Source organism: Galeopterus variegatus, unplaced genomic scaffold (assembly GCF_000696425.1).
Source record: "Galeopterus variegatus unplaced genomic scaffold, G_variegatus-3.0.2 Scaffold4425, whole genome shotgun sequence".
Taxonomy (NCBI): domain Eukaryota; kingdom Metazoa; phylum Chordata; class Mammalia; order Dermoptera; family Cynocephalidae; genus Galeopterus; species Galeopterus variegatus.
This window is the reverse complement of record NW_007730536.1, coordinates 2976-20031: the sequence shown is the minus strand read 5'-3', so window position 1 is coordinate 20031 and position 17056 is coordinate 2976. Positions and strand designations below refer to the sequence as shown.

The following is a 17056-nucleotide window of genomic DNA, read 5'->3' as shown; positions in this document are numbered from 1 at the left end:
TAGCTACAAAGCCAAATCTGTAAAGCCAAATGTAATCATTCTGTGTCTGTTTACACTTTGTCCATAAGTATAAACATTTATTTTTCTTCTAAGGGAAAAAATTTAATTCATACAGCTGGTTAGGGATCTTCCTATACACTCTTAGAAGTGTTTTAGACGATCTGTACAAACTGTTTTAAGTTACACATCAAAGTTTGGGCATTCTCTGTATGATGAGAAGACAGGAAGAGAATGAATCTTGCTTTTAGGATATTTACATTACCAAAAGGTGCCAGACAAGAATAAAATGTTTCTAAAGCATAATGATCATTCTAAAATAAAGATAAAATATTTATGATTTAGCTTTAAAGTAAATGGGCTGTTTTACTAAGTCACTGGAGATAACATCACATTAGAAAAATCTATATTGAGACAAAAGTAGAGAATTCAGTGTACTTAATGGTTTAAAATGACACTATAGAAAATAAAGAAAAATATCATCACTAAAATATTAAAGCAAATAAATCAAAAAGAAACAAAAATATAGACCCAATAATTCCTCCCTTTTATTTTTTTGAAATAATTTCATACTTGGAAAAAGATTGGCTATTTAAAAAATGAAAGGGTGAAAATCAAGTATATGTTTTAAAATTAAGGATAAAAGGACTTTGCAAATGTTACTTCTGGTTACCTTAAAATTACATTAAATAAAGTCATCCATATATAGCACTGAATACAATACCTAGTATACAGTAAGCACTCAACAAATGCTACTTATTTTTATTATAAATTTTGGAAACAAATGATTTTCAAGATCAAGCAAAGTTTCAAAATATTTTCAAGTTTATTTACAGTGACACTGATCTTTTTTTGGTATACAGTTCTCTTAAGTTTTGAGAAGTTAATAGTGTCACGTAACCACCACCAAAATCAGTCCCCCAAATTCCCTTGTACAGTCCCTTTGAAGGTACAACCTGCCACAACTCTTATCCCCTGGCAACCACTGACTCTATAGCTTTCTACGGGCAATCTCTGTCTCGAAAGCTTTGCCTCTTCTAGATAACATATAGATGGAATCATACAGTATATAGCCTTTAGAGTCTCGCTTCTTTCACTTAGTATAGTGCATTTCAAAGTCATCCATACTACTGTGTATATCAATTGCTCATTCCTTTTTATGGCTGAGTATTACTCCATTGTATGGATGTACCACAACTGTTTTTCCATTCATCTCAGACTATTTCATGACACACTATTGTTTTATATCATTACACTGGAATCCAAGAAGACTGAAGGCAGTCAACTGACATTTATTGCCTATGTGCCAGGCACTGTTCTGGGCACTAGCCACACAGTACCAAAGAAAATCTCAGCTGGCTTAGATGTCATACCAAATTTTTAAAAGACAACAATATGTCAAAACTAAGATAAATCTGATTTCACGTGTAGACAGTCTTCTGAATCCAGAATTTATATTATGAGTAAAAAAGGAACATTTTAAAAAAGTATTTCTACATTACCTCCCGTATATACTCTTCCTGCTCTTCTTTAAGAGTAAGTTCAATGAAGATTTGTTGCAGTTTTTCATTACAATAATTAATAATGAACTGCTCAAAGCTGTTGTCCTGTACAGAGAAAATGAAAAAAAAGTCTTATAAACCATGCCACTACCTCTTCCATAACAATGACACTCAGACACCTCAGTTCACAAGAAATGCCACGCACTGTCTTTCATCCTCAGCTGTGGCCCAGCACACAGCTCCTGGGACAGACGCTTGCTCACTGTGGGCACTTGAGGAATGGTTCATGAGTAAATGAATGAATGAAGTATACATAAATGATGCAGTATTTGAAGGACGAAGATTTTTAGTAAATAGAGAAGCACCCCACACGTGGTTAAAGAAAAAATTTATTTCCCTGAAGGATCAGTAAAGACACAGTGAGATTCACAGTCTCTGTCACCAGGTTCCCCATTCTCAGGTGAAACCAGAGAGCTCGAGAAAGTCCTCCTGACTCATTCTATTATCCTCTCCTTCCCACGGTCAGATCCCTCACTCTGACTCTTACATGCCGGCACTTTTAAAAAATCATGTTCTATGAATACATGTGTGTATGTACCTGTGCACATGCACTTCATATTCCTGTCTCGCTAGACTATACATTCCTTATGGCAAGGGCTGATCTTGCTCGCTGTATTCCCAAGAACCTCGCACCTAAAAGTACTCAATATGTCCTGGATGAGTGAATGAATGAATGAAGTTCCTCCCAAATGGAGGCTGAAGGGATGTAAAACATCAAAATCATCTCCCTGGCAAAAGTGATTTCTCTCTTCTCTGAAGAGCCACACACCTTATCACTCCTACACGTCTCAGCAGGTTCTCAGGTTCTCCTTCATATTAGTTATCTCTTATGAGTTTTTTGATGGAAACTCCATGTCTAAATCATTTCTGAACAATCTTCAGGGCTTAATGTATTGCTGTATATACTGAGGGCACTAAACACGTCTGTTGAATGAATACATTTCACTAAGAACCACACCTCCCAGAAGAGGTAGACCTGGCACTGAACTGTTATTTTCACCTCTATCTCTCCTCTTTGCCAGGAGATGGTGGCAGTGGGAAGAAGGAACAGTATGACTCCACCACTGGTAAAACTGACTCTTATTCCACCCAGGTGGACGGTCCGGGTCTAAAAACCAGACAGCGTCCACACGTAATGGTGGAACTGAAGCTTTTTGATCCTTGTGAACACATAAAGCAACTTGCCTTCAAATCCCTCTATAAATGACAAAAGTGAAAAAGTCACTGAGTTTTTTAAAAGTTGACTTTGGTCCTACCTAGGACAAATTTTAAAATGGTATTTATGATGCAGCATCTGACCACATTTTTTCCTGGAAGTCAGCTAAGGATTGGTAATCACTAGCAATGAACTAACTGATCAGAGGAAAATTTTAACTCTAAACCACAAATGACAGATTTGAATACACTATCACTGACTGATCTGGTTAATGCTAAATTTAAATCACTAGCAATGAACTAACTGATCAGAGGAAAATTTTAACTCTAAACCACAAATGACAGATGTGAATACACTATCACTGACTGATCTGGTTAATGCTAAATTTAGTCAAGGATACAAGTTTGTTTTTTGTAAATCCGAAAGTTTCTTACTAAAGAGCAAACATTTATTTTCAATACTTTCAACAAATATGGTCTTAGACACAAAGGAATGGTCCCTGTGTTCCAATCCTCAGAGCTAACCATTTTGATTAAAAACTGAAGTCAGCCTGGTGTAGATGCCTTATTATTATTATAATCAGCATCAAGCCATTTCATATATAAGAAAATCTAGCTTTTCTGATTTGGAAAAAAAATGTTTTCTTATAAAATGCTACTACCCCAAATAAAAAAGTTACAAATAAAACTAAAATTTTAATAGCTTATGTGAACAGGTCTTTAGTTTGTTTTCACGGAGTAAAAATCCTTTCCCTTATTTGGCAAGTCTGTGCCCATTGCACTACTTCAACACAATTGTGCTAAATCTTGAAGTGGCAATTAATGAAAAGGAAGAGGAAAGCAACTAGTGTCCTTAGACATATTATGTGGCTATGAACAGCTTGAAGTACACTTCTAAAACAGGACCATGAAATACACACAAGCAGATTAGAAACCAGAGGCAAAGCTTCACAATTACAACAAAATTTGAGTACTAAGTTAGAGCTAAAAAAAAATTGATCTGCAACCTTTAAAAACTCCTGTATGAATTCTGTATTTCATATCCAGACAGTTAATCAACAATCATTTACTGCAAAACTCACACAGCTGGAAAAGCTATTAGCACAGGAGCATGCAACAGATTGGCACTGCAAACAGTTCATACTTACTGCATTCTGGTGCAAAAAGGAACAGATTACACAAAATGCAGTCAGTTCCTAATTAGCAATAGACTTGTAAAAGTAAACACTTACTGATAGTTATTCATTGTTGTAAATGAATGATCACTCTTACCATTCAGGCTACATTGTTGACTGGTATAAAACTTTAGATGAAGACGTGAGTCTAATGAATTCAAAAGACAAGACCACAATACCTACATGTGGTGTCTGAATTGTGGTTCTGCTAGGGGAGAGCTATTCAGGATAAAAACGGTTTGACTGAAATAATTATAAATTATAATTATATAACCTCCATGAAGCCCTAAGGCTTCAGAATCTAATGTTTCTAAATCTAAATTATCAGGAAAAAGAAAACGTGCATGACATGCACCCAAGGCCCACATCCACCCAAAGAGAGCAGAGGCGGCTGGCAGATCACCAAACAGTGAAGAGGAGAAGATCCACAAGTACTTCCCCCTTTCCCACCCCAGGGACCCACTCCCATGCGCTCCTGAGCTGAACCTCTTCTTCGAAAACAAGCAAACAAAGTGGTAAGGCAGAGAGCACTCTCCTGGAGATGGCCTAAGAACAAAAACTTAACTCTCCAATCTTATTCTGCTCCTAAAAAACAAACAAGAAAACTCAAAATAAAAATAGAACAGCACAATCATCAAAGCAGAAATTAACTTACTTTCCCATAGAAAGCAGCATCTATTGCAAACACCCCTCCACAGCCTCCAAAACATGTCATGAATTGCCAGGATAATAATTACTGCTGAAACTAAAGGCTAAAGACATACATTTCTTGTAATTTAAGTTTAAGTTGTTGACATTGTTCAAATTTAGGGGGAAATGGGACTTTACAGGTGATTAAAAATAACTTGCAAAAATTTAAGAAACAAATATTTGCAGAAAATTAAGGAACAGCCTGGTAATAGTTCCTAGAACTCCAACTTGTACAGGTCCAACACAGTTCTCCACTGATACAGGCATAAACAACACCATGTATTCAGCTTGGGTCCCCCTCCCCCTTAAAAAATAGCTAAACCAAGTCTAGAAATCATCACATGAATATGAAGGCCCCAAAGCCACTTTATATTTGGATACTTTTTTGGTTTGTCAAGAACTGCATGAGTAGCCAGTAGTCCCTGAGGTGGGCACCTCTGCCATGTGTCAGTCTCATGAATCAAAGTCACCAGAGGAGGAAGTGGGCAGGAGTGGCCCTCGTGACAACTCATCTCCACTCTTCCCGGTTTTCTACCCATGCTCCATGCACGGGATTTCTCTCTACTGTCTTACCCACATTTATCTCAAAAATCTGAAGGATAAAATTAACACTTTCAGAAGCACCATCAAACAAGTATATTCTGGGATTTCCATTACACAAGTCCCTTGAATGAAGCACAGAACGACCACCCCCAGACTGCTTTAGAGAAAACAGGTAAAGAGCAAGGTGTCTGGGATCTATGCTATTTCACAATATACTCACCAATTGTAGACTGGGATAGACAGCACTTACTATATTTAGAGGAGTATATAATATACTAAATTTTTAAACTCCAAAGCTTCTTTCAAAAATTCTAGACTTTGAGTCCATCCTCTCAACATCAAAGAAACAGAAAATCATTCTCCCAGTAGAGTTCATAACCAGTTTATATTCACAAGTATCAATCACAAACTTTCCACATGGAATGGTTTTGAAAGATATATCAAAATACTGGCCTATTTGTATATTCTTCTTAGCAACAGAGGAGGCTAATGATATTCTTTGTGGCAGATACATATTCTTTAAACCTTGTATTCTTTAAAAACTCTTTCAAATAAATATTGAAAGGAAGATGGTAAACAGAGGAGGTAACTCTGTCCCTTCTGCCTTTGGGACAATGAGATGGGAAGGAGTTTGTAGGCGAATATTATGTGTTGGAAACAGTGGGCAGTTCAAGCACAAAGACCACAGTCAAGCAAAAAAAAAAAAAAAAGGACCACCTGTTCAAACAAAAAGTACTGTTAATTACATACTTAATTAATATTTCTTACAGTTTAGCACTTCCATTGAAAGTCAAATTTTGGATATAAAATGTTGGTTGGAGTTTCCTTATTTTACATACAATGAAGTCTCTTGTATAATAAATGCAACAGTACACTTATATAAAAGTTAATAGGATTTTGAGTGTAATATCACCGTTTTTGAGAAGTTGGGCTGTATAACTGCTTTAAAATATGTTTTTAGTCCTAGCAAAGATTTACCTGATATAAAGCCTTTGGCAGCACCCAATTATAATGTCATGTCTTCTATAGAAAAAATATAACGTGCTTTATCACAATCCACTTCTAAAAATCACAATGTCAAGAAATAGGCCCAAAATCAAGAATTGCTTTTTTTAGAAAGTAAACTTTTAAAAAAATCCTCAAAATATATGAGAAAAACATTTGACATTAAATATTCTCCTTTTTAGATATTCACAAAATTCAATGACTGGCTAAAGTTTCAGAAAATTTCCCTTTAAATATATAATGTTTTTCTTCTGGGTATATACTTAAATACGGTAAATTTTAAGAAAAACAACATTATAGTGTTCCTAAATATTTTAAATCATGAAATCTTACAGTACTGTTCTCCTCCCAGGTTTGTGAGAAATCCCCTAAGGGGACCATTCTCGACCCATCCCTGTAGTGATCAATTACAGGAGAACCACCCCTGTAGTGAGATACTATGAGCCATCTCCAGGTCAATCAGGGGTAAAAATTAAAATTAAAATATCTTTCACTCGGGCCGGCCCGTGGCTCACTCGGGAGAGTGCGGTGCTGATAACACCAAGGCCACGGGTTCGGATCCCACATAGGGATGGCCGATTCGCTCACTTGGAGAGCCTGGTGCTGACAACACCAAGTCAAGGGTTAAGATCCCCTTACCGGTCATCTTTAAAAAAAAAAAAAAAGAATAATGATGTATATATACATTCATATTATAAACCATATTAATTGTCACCATTTTTGTTTTTAAATCTACTTTAAATTGTCTCTAAGTTCTCTAAAACACGAAGGATAAAATTGAAGGCAAGAAACCAGAACAGAAGGTGTTGACTAAAATCAAAATTAATTTTCTTTTAAAAACAATTTAGAAAACCAATCCTATAATCATGAGATGGACTTACTAGGCTACCCTCTCTTGCCCAAATATAAGATTGTTTTATTTGGAACAATCATAGCATTTAGCCTATCATACTCTTACTAATATGTGTCACTTTCAACAAGATTCTTAAGGACAAGATGAACAAGGAGGCCATCATTCAAAATAACTAGCACTTGGCCTGTATGAAACCAGCTCAACTGTATGAAAAGTGAAATAATCAGGCACTGCTTCCTGCTTTGATCTACAGGACGCTAAAAATTAATTAGATTTTCCCAGTAAACTACCTGCCAATTTTAGTACCTATAAGTACTTAGAAAAAAAAGCTGAATCAATTTAGATTGCTCAACTTACTATGGAATTTAATTTCATTTTTTTTAAAGAATAGCATTTGTTCTTTTAGGGAGATGCTATAAATATTTCTCAGAGATCAAAACCCATGTTTTCACTTATAAGAGTGTCCAAACTTCATTGTGTCGAATTGGAGTATTTGGATAATTTTCTTCCTTTGGAAAGTTGGACTTATGTTCTACCAGGATTTCCAGCTGCATTTTTTTCCTCTGTGAACTTTAATTCACTTCATCTTATTTCAGGTATCAATATTCCACTAATCTGTTTCCCAAACTGAGATCGGATCACACGCAGCCAGCCAGGCAGAGCTTATTCACTCAGCTGGTACTGGAAGGTTTTGCAGTCAAATCCATGTGTCATCATCCCGTGGTTTAATTCATCAGTTTCCCTCTTCCGTTTAGAGATGGACCAAAGGGAATGAAAGGTTTCTACCAGCTCAGCTGAAAAATGCTTTCATAGGAACTGTCAGTATGGTCACGAGGCAGAATCTTTCTAGTAAAATCTCCACTTACCATCTGCATGCTTGTGACACCATTTAAATTTATATCAGCACTGTGCCAGGTAAAAAATTTTTTTCCCTGCCAACTGTAAAGAATGACTTTGACATTCTGCCCATTTAGTTAGTGATAGTAACCTGAGATCTTGCTAGAAAGAAATTAATTTCAGCACAGTGATTTCTGAGTACACTCAAGCAATTCTCCTAACTCACAAACCTCAAACTCTTCCCTTTTGCCAAAGGACTAGCAGCTTTCCTTTGCAGATTCTGCTAGAGGGGCACCAACATAAGCAGACACTGTGTTGAAAAGTGGTATTGTGAGGCAGCATGGGGACAGCAGCTAGCACATAGTGGTAATGTCCACACACTCTGCCACCAACACACACTTCCATTTGGGAAGGCTCCCAGCACTGGCCAGGAGCTGGGGGTGACGACAAAGGCAGAAAAATAGGGGAGAGTCAGAAACTTATCACAACATTTGATTTTTTTCCTTTTTCCAGACATTGGATAACTTGTGCGTTTGAGAAGAAAAGTGAGGAAATAGCCCTGGTCTCAACCATAACAGGAAAGAAAAGCAATGAATGAAAATATTAGGAGGCCTGGGATTTAGGTCCTGAGTCCACCACTTAGTAGCCTAGCCATGTAACTCCTGGCGAGTTACATGACCTTGAGAGCCTTACTTTGTCATCTATAAAATGTGAATAATAATAACAGCTACTTCATGAGGTTGTTCTGAAAATTAAATCAGACAATACACATAATACTTAACACAATGCTTGCATACAGTCCCGCCTTCCATAAATATTTACCACTAGCTATTTAAATGTGGAACGTGATTGAGAGAGAACACACTATCAGAAAAATGAATGCTCTACGAAAAAGGTGTTTGCTAGAAAAACCTGATTAAGCTGAAGAGAATGCTCTGATGTTTTTTCTGTGATTCCGTAACCCTATTTTTTTGGAACATGTAAATTCTTTGGGTGGTCATTCTGGACAGGGCCTGGTTACTTAAAGGATTCACAAATCATTACTTGTAGGGGAGACTTAAGAAAGGAGGAGCCTGATCTACCGGTTATTTCCCTGAACCAAACTAAAATACCACTCCTGAAAGTGAGAATAAGGGTTTTAATAGGTGCTCAAAACTGCTTCTAAATGTCAAAGTTAGCAAGGGGATTACCAGGGAATTCTAATGTAAGTATATAATGTGTAAATATTTAATTTGTAGCAAGCATGGAATCTTTTTTAAAAATTCATTATGAACTTTAGCAGAAATTACTTCAACCTCTGTGGCAGAATTCATTATTGCAAGAGCACAGCTAGATGAAACTCGACCAGTCATCTTATCCAGACCCTCTCTCCCTAAGTTTCACAAAGATGAAATCAATAGCCCTACACAGGCCCTGACAGCCTCCAGCTCACCTATTGCTGGCTTTTTTCATGGCACCAACCTGCCTCACTTTCAAACTACCTACAAATGAGCAAAAGGCCACAGGCATAATGTCAAGGTAGCTTGTTAGAAGTCTCACAGAAACAATTCCAAATTTGCAATTTCAAAAGTCAAGTACTAATACAAGAAGTTCTTTTTAAACAGCAATGTCTCCAAATGCTGGCTCTCAGAACTTAAACACACACACACACACACACACACACACACACACACACACACAAATTTTGTTACATCTTCACAAAGGTTATTTGTAGATTCAGTTATAGTTACTTACAATAAATGCTGTCTATAAAATATAAGTTTTAATTTCCAACTGTTCCACTTTAATAAAGGTGCTACAGGAAATTTTTAAAATCTTACCTCAAAAATTTCAAAGCCATAAATGTCCAAAACACCCATGACCTTCTTTCTCACTTTTGTTTGAGCCTTAAAAAAAATTTCAAATCAATGGGTTAATGAAGGCATTACGTATAATACTACAAGCATCCAAGGAGCATAGACATATATTACATGTCAATTGTTTTTCTTAATTACGAGAATACCTGAAATTTAGTTTTTTAAAAACTTATGCAACAGGATATTTGTGTGGAATCTTCAGAAATTTTAATAATAGGAGACTTATTTAAAGAAGGTATTAATGGTACTTAATGTAAAAAAAAAATCACTGAATCTTACAAGTGGTAGGCTTTTCAAAATCGCCTAGTCTAACACACTAGTTTTAATGAAGATCATATTAGTACCTAGAGAGGTAAAGTGACCTTTGCAGTCAAGTGTGTACAAATAGTCAACAGATGAGCCAGAATCAGAACCTGGGATGCTGACTCTCAGGGTTAACTCTGCAAAGACCACTATACTATTCACCAGTGAGTTATAACACACATAGCAAAACAAAATAAACAAAATACCTGACAAATTTCTATCTTATACAAGGTAAATTCTCTTAAAGGAATAATCTTTATAAGTGATAATCAATAATCTGATTGTAAAATTAAACTTTCTCCAACTTAATGTTTATACTAGAAATGCTGTTTATTACAACTGATTTCTTTGCTTACAGAGATTCAGTACCTTAATGCTTTCATTGATTCGATTTACCAACCATGAAAACAACCTGCTGTAGAGGTTTTTAGCCAGAGCATCACGGGCATAATAAGCCTATTAGAAAGAAAAAGAATAACTTAATACCCACAATTATCACAATGCTTAATTTCAATAAAATAACAAAGATATTTTTAAAAATATTTAAAGCTCTTGTATTTCAAATTTCTTTTCAGAATCAGTTTTCATTATACTCTGGATGAGCAGTCAAGTCATTAAGAAGATTAAGCAAACTGTTAATACAGACTTATTCTACCTTTTCCCATCCTAGGAAACTAATTCTAAATATTCCAAGTTTTTGCCACAACAATATTCATCTCAATGTTAAGAAAAAGACAAAAACCAGAGACAATTTAGAAGTCCAACAATAGGGAGGTAATAAAATAAACACCCACTGAAGGGGATGTTACATGTCATCATAGAAAAATGAGGATGAAATTAGATAATGAAATGGAAATTGCTTATATTATATAAAAATTTTTAAATTGTACACTTAAAACAATAACAACTTTTTAAAAACTCCTGCACATAGGAAACTCAAAGGAAATACATTAAAATGGCTTTGACTGATGGGATGTGGAAATTTTTTTTCTTCATTCAACCATCTGAGTATTTTCTAAAAATCTCCCACAATGAGTTTGTATAGGTTGTAGAATGAAAATAAAACCTTTTTTATGTGTATATTTATTTACTTTTAAAGGTGGTGAGAGATACTTGACAAAGAAGAGGCAGGAAACATATGTGTCTCTATGACTCTTGACTTACAATTCAAGGCTGGAGAAAGTTAGGTTTGGATGGCTGAACCTGACTGCCCCTAAATGTACTGGGTGCCCAGCATGTACAGCCAGTGAGCACTAAGGAGATGTTTAACCCCAGTCCTCCTGGAGAGACCTAGAGATGGGTGTCAGCAGCCTAAGAAGAAACTGGACTTGGAGGAAGAAAGTGAGAGATTTTGTTGCTGTTTTTAACACACTGGCTTTATGTGTATATTTCGCTGCTTGTAAGCAGAAAATCGGGTATTACTGTTTAAATAAACCAGTTCATTTTTATGTTATAAAGAGCACAACTTATTAGAATATGGGGAATACTGGGCCGACCCCGTGACTCACTCGGGAGAGTGCAGTGCTGGGAGCGCCCAGGCCGCGGGTTCGGATCCTATATAGGGATGGCCGGTGCGCTCACTGGCTGAGCGCGGTGTGGGCGACACCAAGCCAAGAGTTACGATCCCCTTACCAGTCACAATAAAAAAAAAAAAAAAAGAATATAGGGATTACTCTTCCCACATTCCTTCCTAAATGAAGTGTAGCAACTTTAACAACATGTTCGCTTCCCAGGCAACATACCACAGCTGAAAAGAGAGCACCTTTCCCCTTCGTCTAACACTTCCATGCTAATCCTCAATCTCCCCCCCACACCTCAGACAGCTACTCCAATCAGAGATAGAAAATACACCAAGATGTACCTGCCAGCTGCCCCCCAAAAACCAAAACAATAATAATAAATCAAGAAGTTGTCCCCCCAAAAAAGGGAGGGAATAATTTCATAGCAGAAAATGCAGGTAAAATGCGGAAACAGAAAAAAGACGAAATATAATTTAGATGCATATCCTTTCCCCAATACCTTTTCTTCTAGTTTTTACTTTCTGAAAATAGGTAATTTAAGTGCTTAGAACAGTGTCTAGCACACAGTCTCTAAATATATTTACATTATAATTTTTGAAGTATCCTTTTCCTCTACTTCTATCTGATAAGCCTATATAATTTCCTAATCCTATCCCTTTTCTTATAAATTCAAGTTATCTCAAAACACCACATAATTTCAAACACCATGTATTTGTAAATAAACCCCTTTTCACCTTAATGTTATCCAGCTTTTTTAGTTGTGTGCTATCTGCTTCCAACAAACCACCATTTCAATATGCAACTGAACTAACAGTGACACCTTATTCTAATAAACTGCTTTATATTTTTCAAAGTGTATTCAAAACCAATATTAATCTTCTTTGCTTCCTTCAAACAAATATTTATTCCAGGGATCTCAAACTTAAATGCTTCCAGGGACTGTGTGATAGAAATGAACAGGAGGTAGAAGATCTGCAGGGGTTGGAAGATGCACCCCAGGTTAAACGTACTCTAATTGAAAATTTAAAAAGCGAACAATATTATAAAGGTTTGGATCCCTGTACCAGCCAGCCACCAAAAAGGTAAAAATAAAAAGCAAGCAAACAAAAGAAAAAACTAACCGTTAGTCAAATAAAATGTGCCTATTGAGCTATATATGACCTCAGGGGCTGCCAATTGCCACCCCTGACATCTTAAGCCTGATTCATGCCACCTAATCTCTACAGGAATATCCTATAAAGCAGTAAGGGAAGAATGTTTATTCCCATCTAAGGGTCTCTAATAAGGTATGTAGAAATGAGGGAAGACACCAGTGCACTTATTCACCACCTCAGATTCTAAGCATACTATGAAAAGTCTATGCATTTCTGCAGCTGTAGGAAGCTCACAGAGGAAAATCCCAGGTGGAATCTGCTTCAGAAATGGCCAGTAGCAGGTCTGGCCCAGGACGGGATGTGCTAAGCAAGGTGGAGACACAGACATGCACAGATGAGATGTCCGCCCTTCAGGAGCTTACAGTGGAGCTGGGAAGATCAAACTCACACCAATATAACAGTCAGAGGGCAGGGGCCAAACTGCAGAGAAAAAGAAGTTCAGGGAAGGGGGAATCAGGAAGCCTATTTGACCAAGGAAGTCTCCCTGGATGGGGTGCAATTAGGTGGACCATATAGACAGGCAGGAGTGAGCAATGACATGGCGGGGGGGCGGGACAACACAGGCAAGCAGGAGCAAAGGCACCAGGCAAAAATAAGTCTGGCATTTAGAGAACTAGAAAGGAACAAACTAAGATAAGCCATGTAGAGTCAGATTACAGAGGACCATGGAAGCCAAGGAGAGAGCATGCTGTAGAAGCTGAATGATAAACTGTCTTGAGTTTCCATTATTTCAATATTAGTCATCTTATCTGGGGAAAGATCGAAATGCGTTGGAGAAAATGAGGTACAGGGCAATAAAGATGACACTGGGGTCCAAGCATTGAAGCTATGAGGAAAAGCTAATGAAACAAATCACTTCTTGCAGGAATCAAAACCCACCAGGCAATAAGATCCATAAGAGCAGGTACTCTGAACACTACATTAAAAAAACAACATTTTGACTAAGGAGCTGAATAATTGAGGATCTCAAGCCAAATTCTTTTATGCCAAAGGATAAAAAAAAACAGTGTAAAAGTTTTTTTTTTTTGAGTCACTTCACACCCAGCGGTGTGAAGTGACTCAAATAAATTTATAAAGTAAGAGGCACCTGGGCCTGGTTCCCGTAGAGGATGATTAAAAAGCAAGAGTAAAACACGCAATAAAAATATATATTCCTAAAGGACTTTCTTAAACAACACAGGTTTTTTTTTTCATGGCATAACTATATACTTAACAATGCCCACTCTGGCTATTGAAAACAACCAAGCCAGTGGTTCTCAAAGTGTGATCTTGAATCAGCAGTGCCAGTTTTACCTCTGAACTTATTAGAAATGCAAATTCTTCGGTCTTACCCTAGACTTATTGAATCAAACACTGGGGGGGTGGGGGAGGGGGCCAAAACTGTGCTGTAACAACCCGGCAGGTGATTCTGATGCCTGCTCGATCAAGTTTGAGAACTACTGCTGCAGTCTCTCCACTCTAACTCCAGACTTATTGCCAGCCACATTATTTTGAATCCTCTTCTCAGTGTTCAAGCTTGATCAATCCTTTTCCGGATAGGTACTCCAAACCTGGCTTTTCTCACTATTTCCTTTTTGAAGTGCCTAGAATGTTAAGCTTCATGAGGGCAGGGATCCTTCCTTATCTGTTTAGTCTATTGCTGTACCTAGAACGATGCCTGCCTGGAATAGAGTTTGACAGTTGAGATAACAGCCTATTTACACTTATATAGAAAATATTAGACTTTCAAAAAAACTTTCTTCTATACGTTATAATTTACCCACCTGCGCCACATTCAGTGTAGTTGAAACTTTCTCCTGCTTGGCCTCAACTGTTCGGAAACTGAATGCTCGTTCTAGAACTGACTGATCAATACCAGTCAACTCACAAATTTCTTTTAACTCTGTTGGGTGAGAGGGAGAGATGGACACAACGAGTGAATGTGGATGTACTGCTAATATTCATTTTCAAGGCTTAGGTTGTTTTTTCTAAATCGCATTCAAACTAAACAGTATAAATATATACATCAAAAGACAAAATTTAGCTGAATTACATGTATTTCTGCTCAGTTTCACTAGAAAGCTTTTTCAAACTAATGCAAAGCAAAAGTTTCACTTTCTGGATTAAAAATCAGGCAGAAGTTCAAAACAAGTTTCCTAAACAAAGCTGATTCTCCACTGACTTACCATTTTTATCTTTGATCTTGCTTTCATCTAAACCATTCACTCGAGATTCAGGTTTGAACTCGATGTTCCCCAGTTTCAGCACCGCTGCCACCACCTCCAAGACAGACTCGGCTTCATGATCCATAAAGCCCACAATCTGCATGGCATTCTGCAAAGAGGAAAAAAAGCACCTGTTTTCTTTCTGTAGTTCTTTATATATATATATATATATATATGTATATATATAAAATAAAATATGTATATATATATATATATTTTTAAATGAATCATATTACAGATTTATTTCTGGAAAAGAAAAAAACTTAAAAGACAAAGCTATATCTTAGTCAGTGGTTTCAAACTGTGATTCAAGGAGCCCTGGGGTACCTTGCGTGCTGTGGCAGAGGGGGGCATGCCAAGGGGAAGAGAGAAGGAAGAGGAGGCTGGCAGCACAGCCTGTCCTTAGCATACCACTACCTCTGACCACAGCAGCTCAGTGTTATGTGTCTTTTTCTGCTGCTAGAAACAAAAACAAACAACAAGCTTTCACAACTCCCTACAAAGAAAATCTCCTTGCTTATTTTACATATGAGAAAAATCACTGGCAGCACAGCCTGTCCTTAGCATACCACTACCTCTGACCACAGCAGCTCAGTGTTATGTCTTTTTCTGCTGCTAGAAACAAAAACAAACAACAAGCTTTCACAACTCCCTACAAAGAAAATCTCCTTGCTTATTTTACATATGAGAAAAATCGTGGCTTACAAAGGTGAAGTGCCTAGTCTGAGATGCCATGGGTACCATGAGGCATTCATTCATTCATAAATTTTTATGGAGTGCCAACTATGTGCCAGGCAAAGTAGCTATACACATGGTCTTGCTCTCCAGTCTTAAACAAAACCTTGTCCAGAAATCAACAGACTATTGCTTCCATATGAGAATGTTTATATAGTTTTTAAAAATCACAAACTCTAAGAGACGCTTTCCTTTTGAGAACAGCTGGCCCTTTCTTTTTCTTTTATTGACTAGGCTACATAGCAATGGGAATAATGTAAGTGTTTGTTGTTGTTATGGAAAATTTCAAAAATATATAAAAGTAGAGAGAGCAGAGAAAGAACCCCCACATCCCTTTCACTCACCCTCAACAATTAAATTATGCCAATCTTGTTTTATCCATAATCCAACCTACTCCCTCTCCTCCCCACCACTACAGCTATCTCATTTCGAAGTAAATCCCAGTTACCATATTACGGCATAATAGGAGTAATTCTAAGAGTGCATACCACATAAAGACAGAAAACAGTATTATTTAAAATCATTTCTTTTCTAATGAATGTGGAATGCTAATCATTCTGGGTTATACATGAGATTTCTAAAACTGTATAAAAACAAGATTTTCTGCCCCAAAGTAGTTTTGATTTAACATGATCCAAGGGCAGTTTTCACACTTGGAAATTAACTTTGGCTATAAAACTTTGGCCATAAAAACGTTTAGAATTTAAATACATCATTGTAAGAGTCAAACCCCAGGATAATAAAAAAGCTCTTTTTGATAAATGGTAAAATCACCAACTCTGGTAAAGCATGGCCTTTGCAATGTTGTATGATTTTTGAGCTAGTAAAAAATCAAACTAACAAAAACATAATGTATTCTTGTATAATTCCAAAACCTTAGGAAGCACGAATTATACTTGAAAGAAAACTCAGAATTGTTCCAGTTCTGATTGAGCAATACAGTGTTACCCCTTTCAAAGCTTAATAAAAGCATTACATCTTACCCTAACGGTTCTGAAATTTGCTGCATCATCCACACCATTAACTTTGGCAGAGTCCAGACTCAGGTAGTTATATCTGCTGAAATCCCGCTCGAGTTTAAGTTTATCTATCAAACACACATGCAAATTGATACATTGCTTCAATAAATCTAATCCTCTTTAATATCTCATACACTTAACCCTTCAGATAAAATGACTTGTGTATTACGTACTGAATCAACAGAACAAAAATTGATACCCAAATACCAGTAATTGCATTTTCCTAAAATCATCTTTATCATTGTTGCACATATTTCAAACTCTACTCTTTTACATTTATTCTTAATCGGTAAGTCCCTTTCCATATTTTCATAATATAAAATATCTTCAATGTACTATTTCATTATAACACATGACATCCACCTAGTGATTCCCTCATCATTGGAAATTTGGGTTCTCTCTAATTTATAATCATAAATAAAGGGCAGTGATAAATGTATTCATACAA

The 17056-nt window shown here is 36.6% G+C and overlaps 1 protein-coding gene across 1 annotated transcript in view; it reads right to left on the bottom strand.

Annotated features, from left to right (window-relative positions):
- MYO1B (myosin IB) overlaps positions 1-16655 on the bottom strand; it is a 56981-nt gene extending 40326 nt beyond the window's left edge. The window contains exons 1-7 of the mRNA XM_008587554.1: positions 16573-16655; positions 14816-14963; positions 14414-14532; positions 10346-10432; positions 9638-9703; positions 3863-3868; positions 1500-1604 (exon numbers count right to left, since the gene is read on the bottom strand). Of these exons, the coding sequence (XP_008585776.1) occupies positions 1500-1604; positions 3863-3868; positions 9638-9703; positions 10346-10432; positions 14414-14532; positions 14816-14957 (525 nt within the window). The 5' untranslated portion in view covers positions 14958-14963; positions 16573-16655. The remainder of the gene's footprint in view (positions 1-1499; positions 1605-3862; positions 3869-9637; positions 9704-10345; positions 10433-14413; positions 14533-14815; positions 14964-16572) is intronic.
- Between the last annotated feature and the right edge of the window lie 401 nt (positions 16656-17056).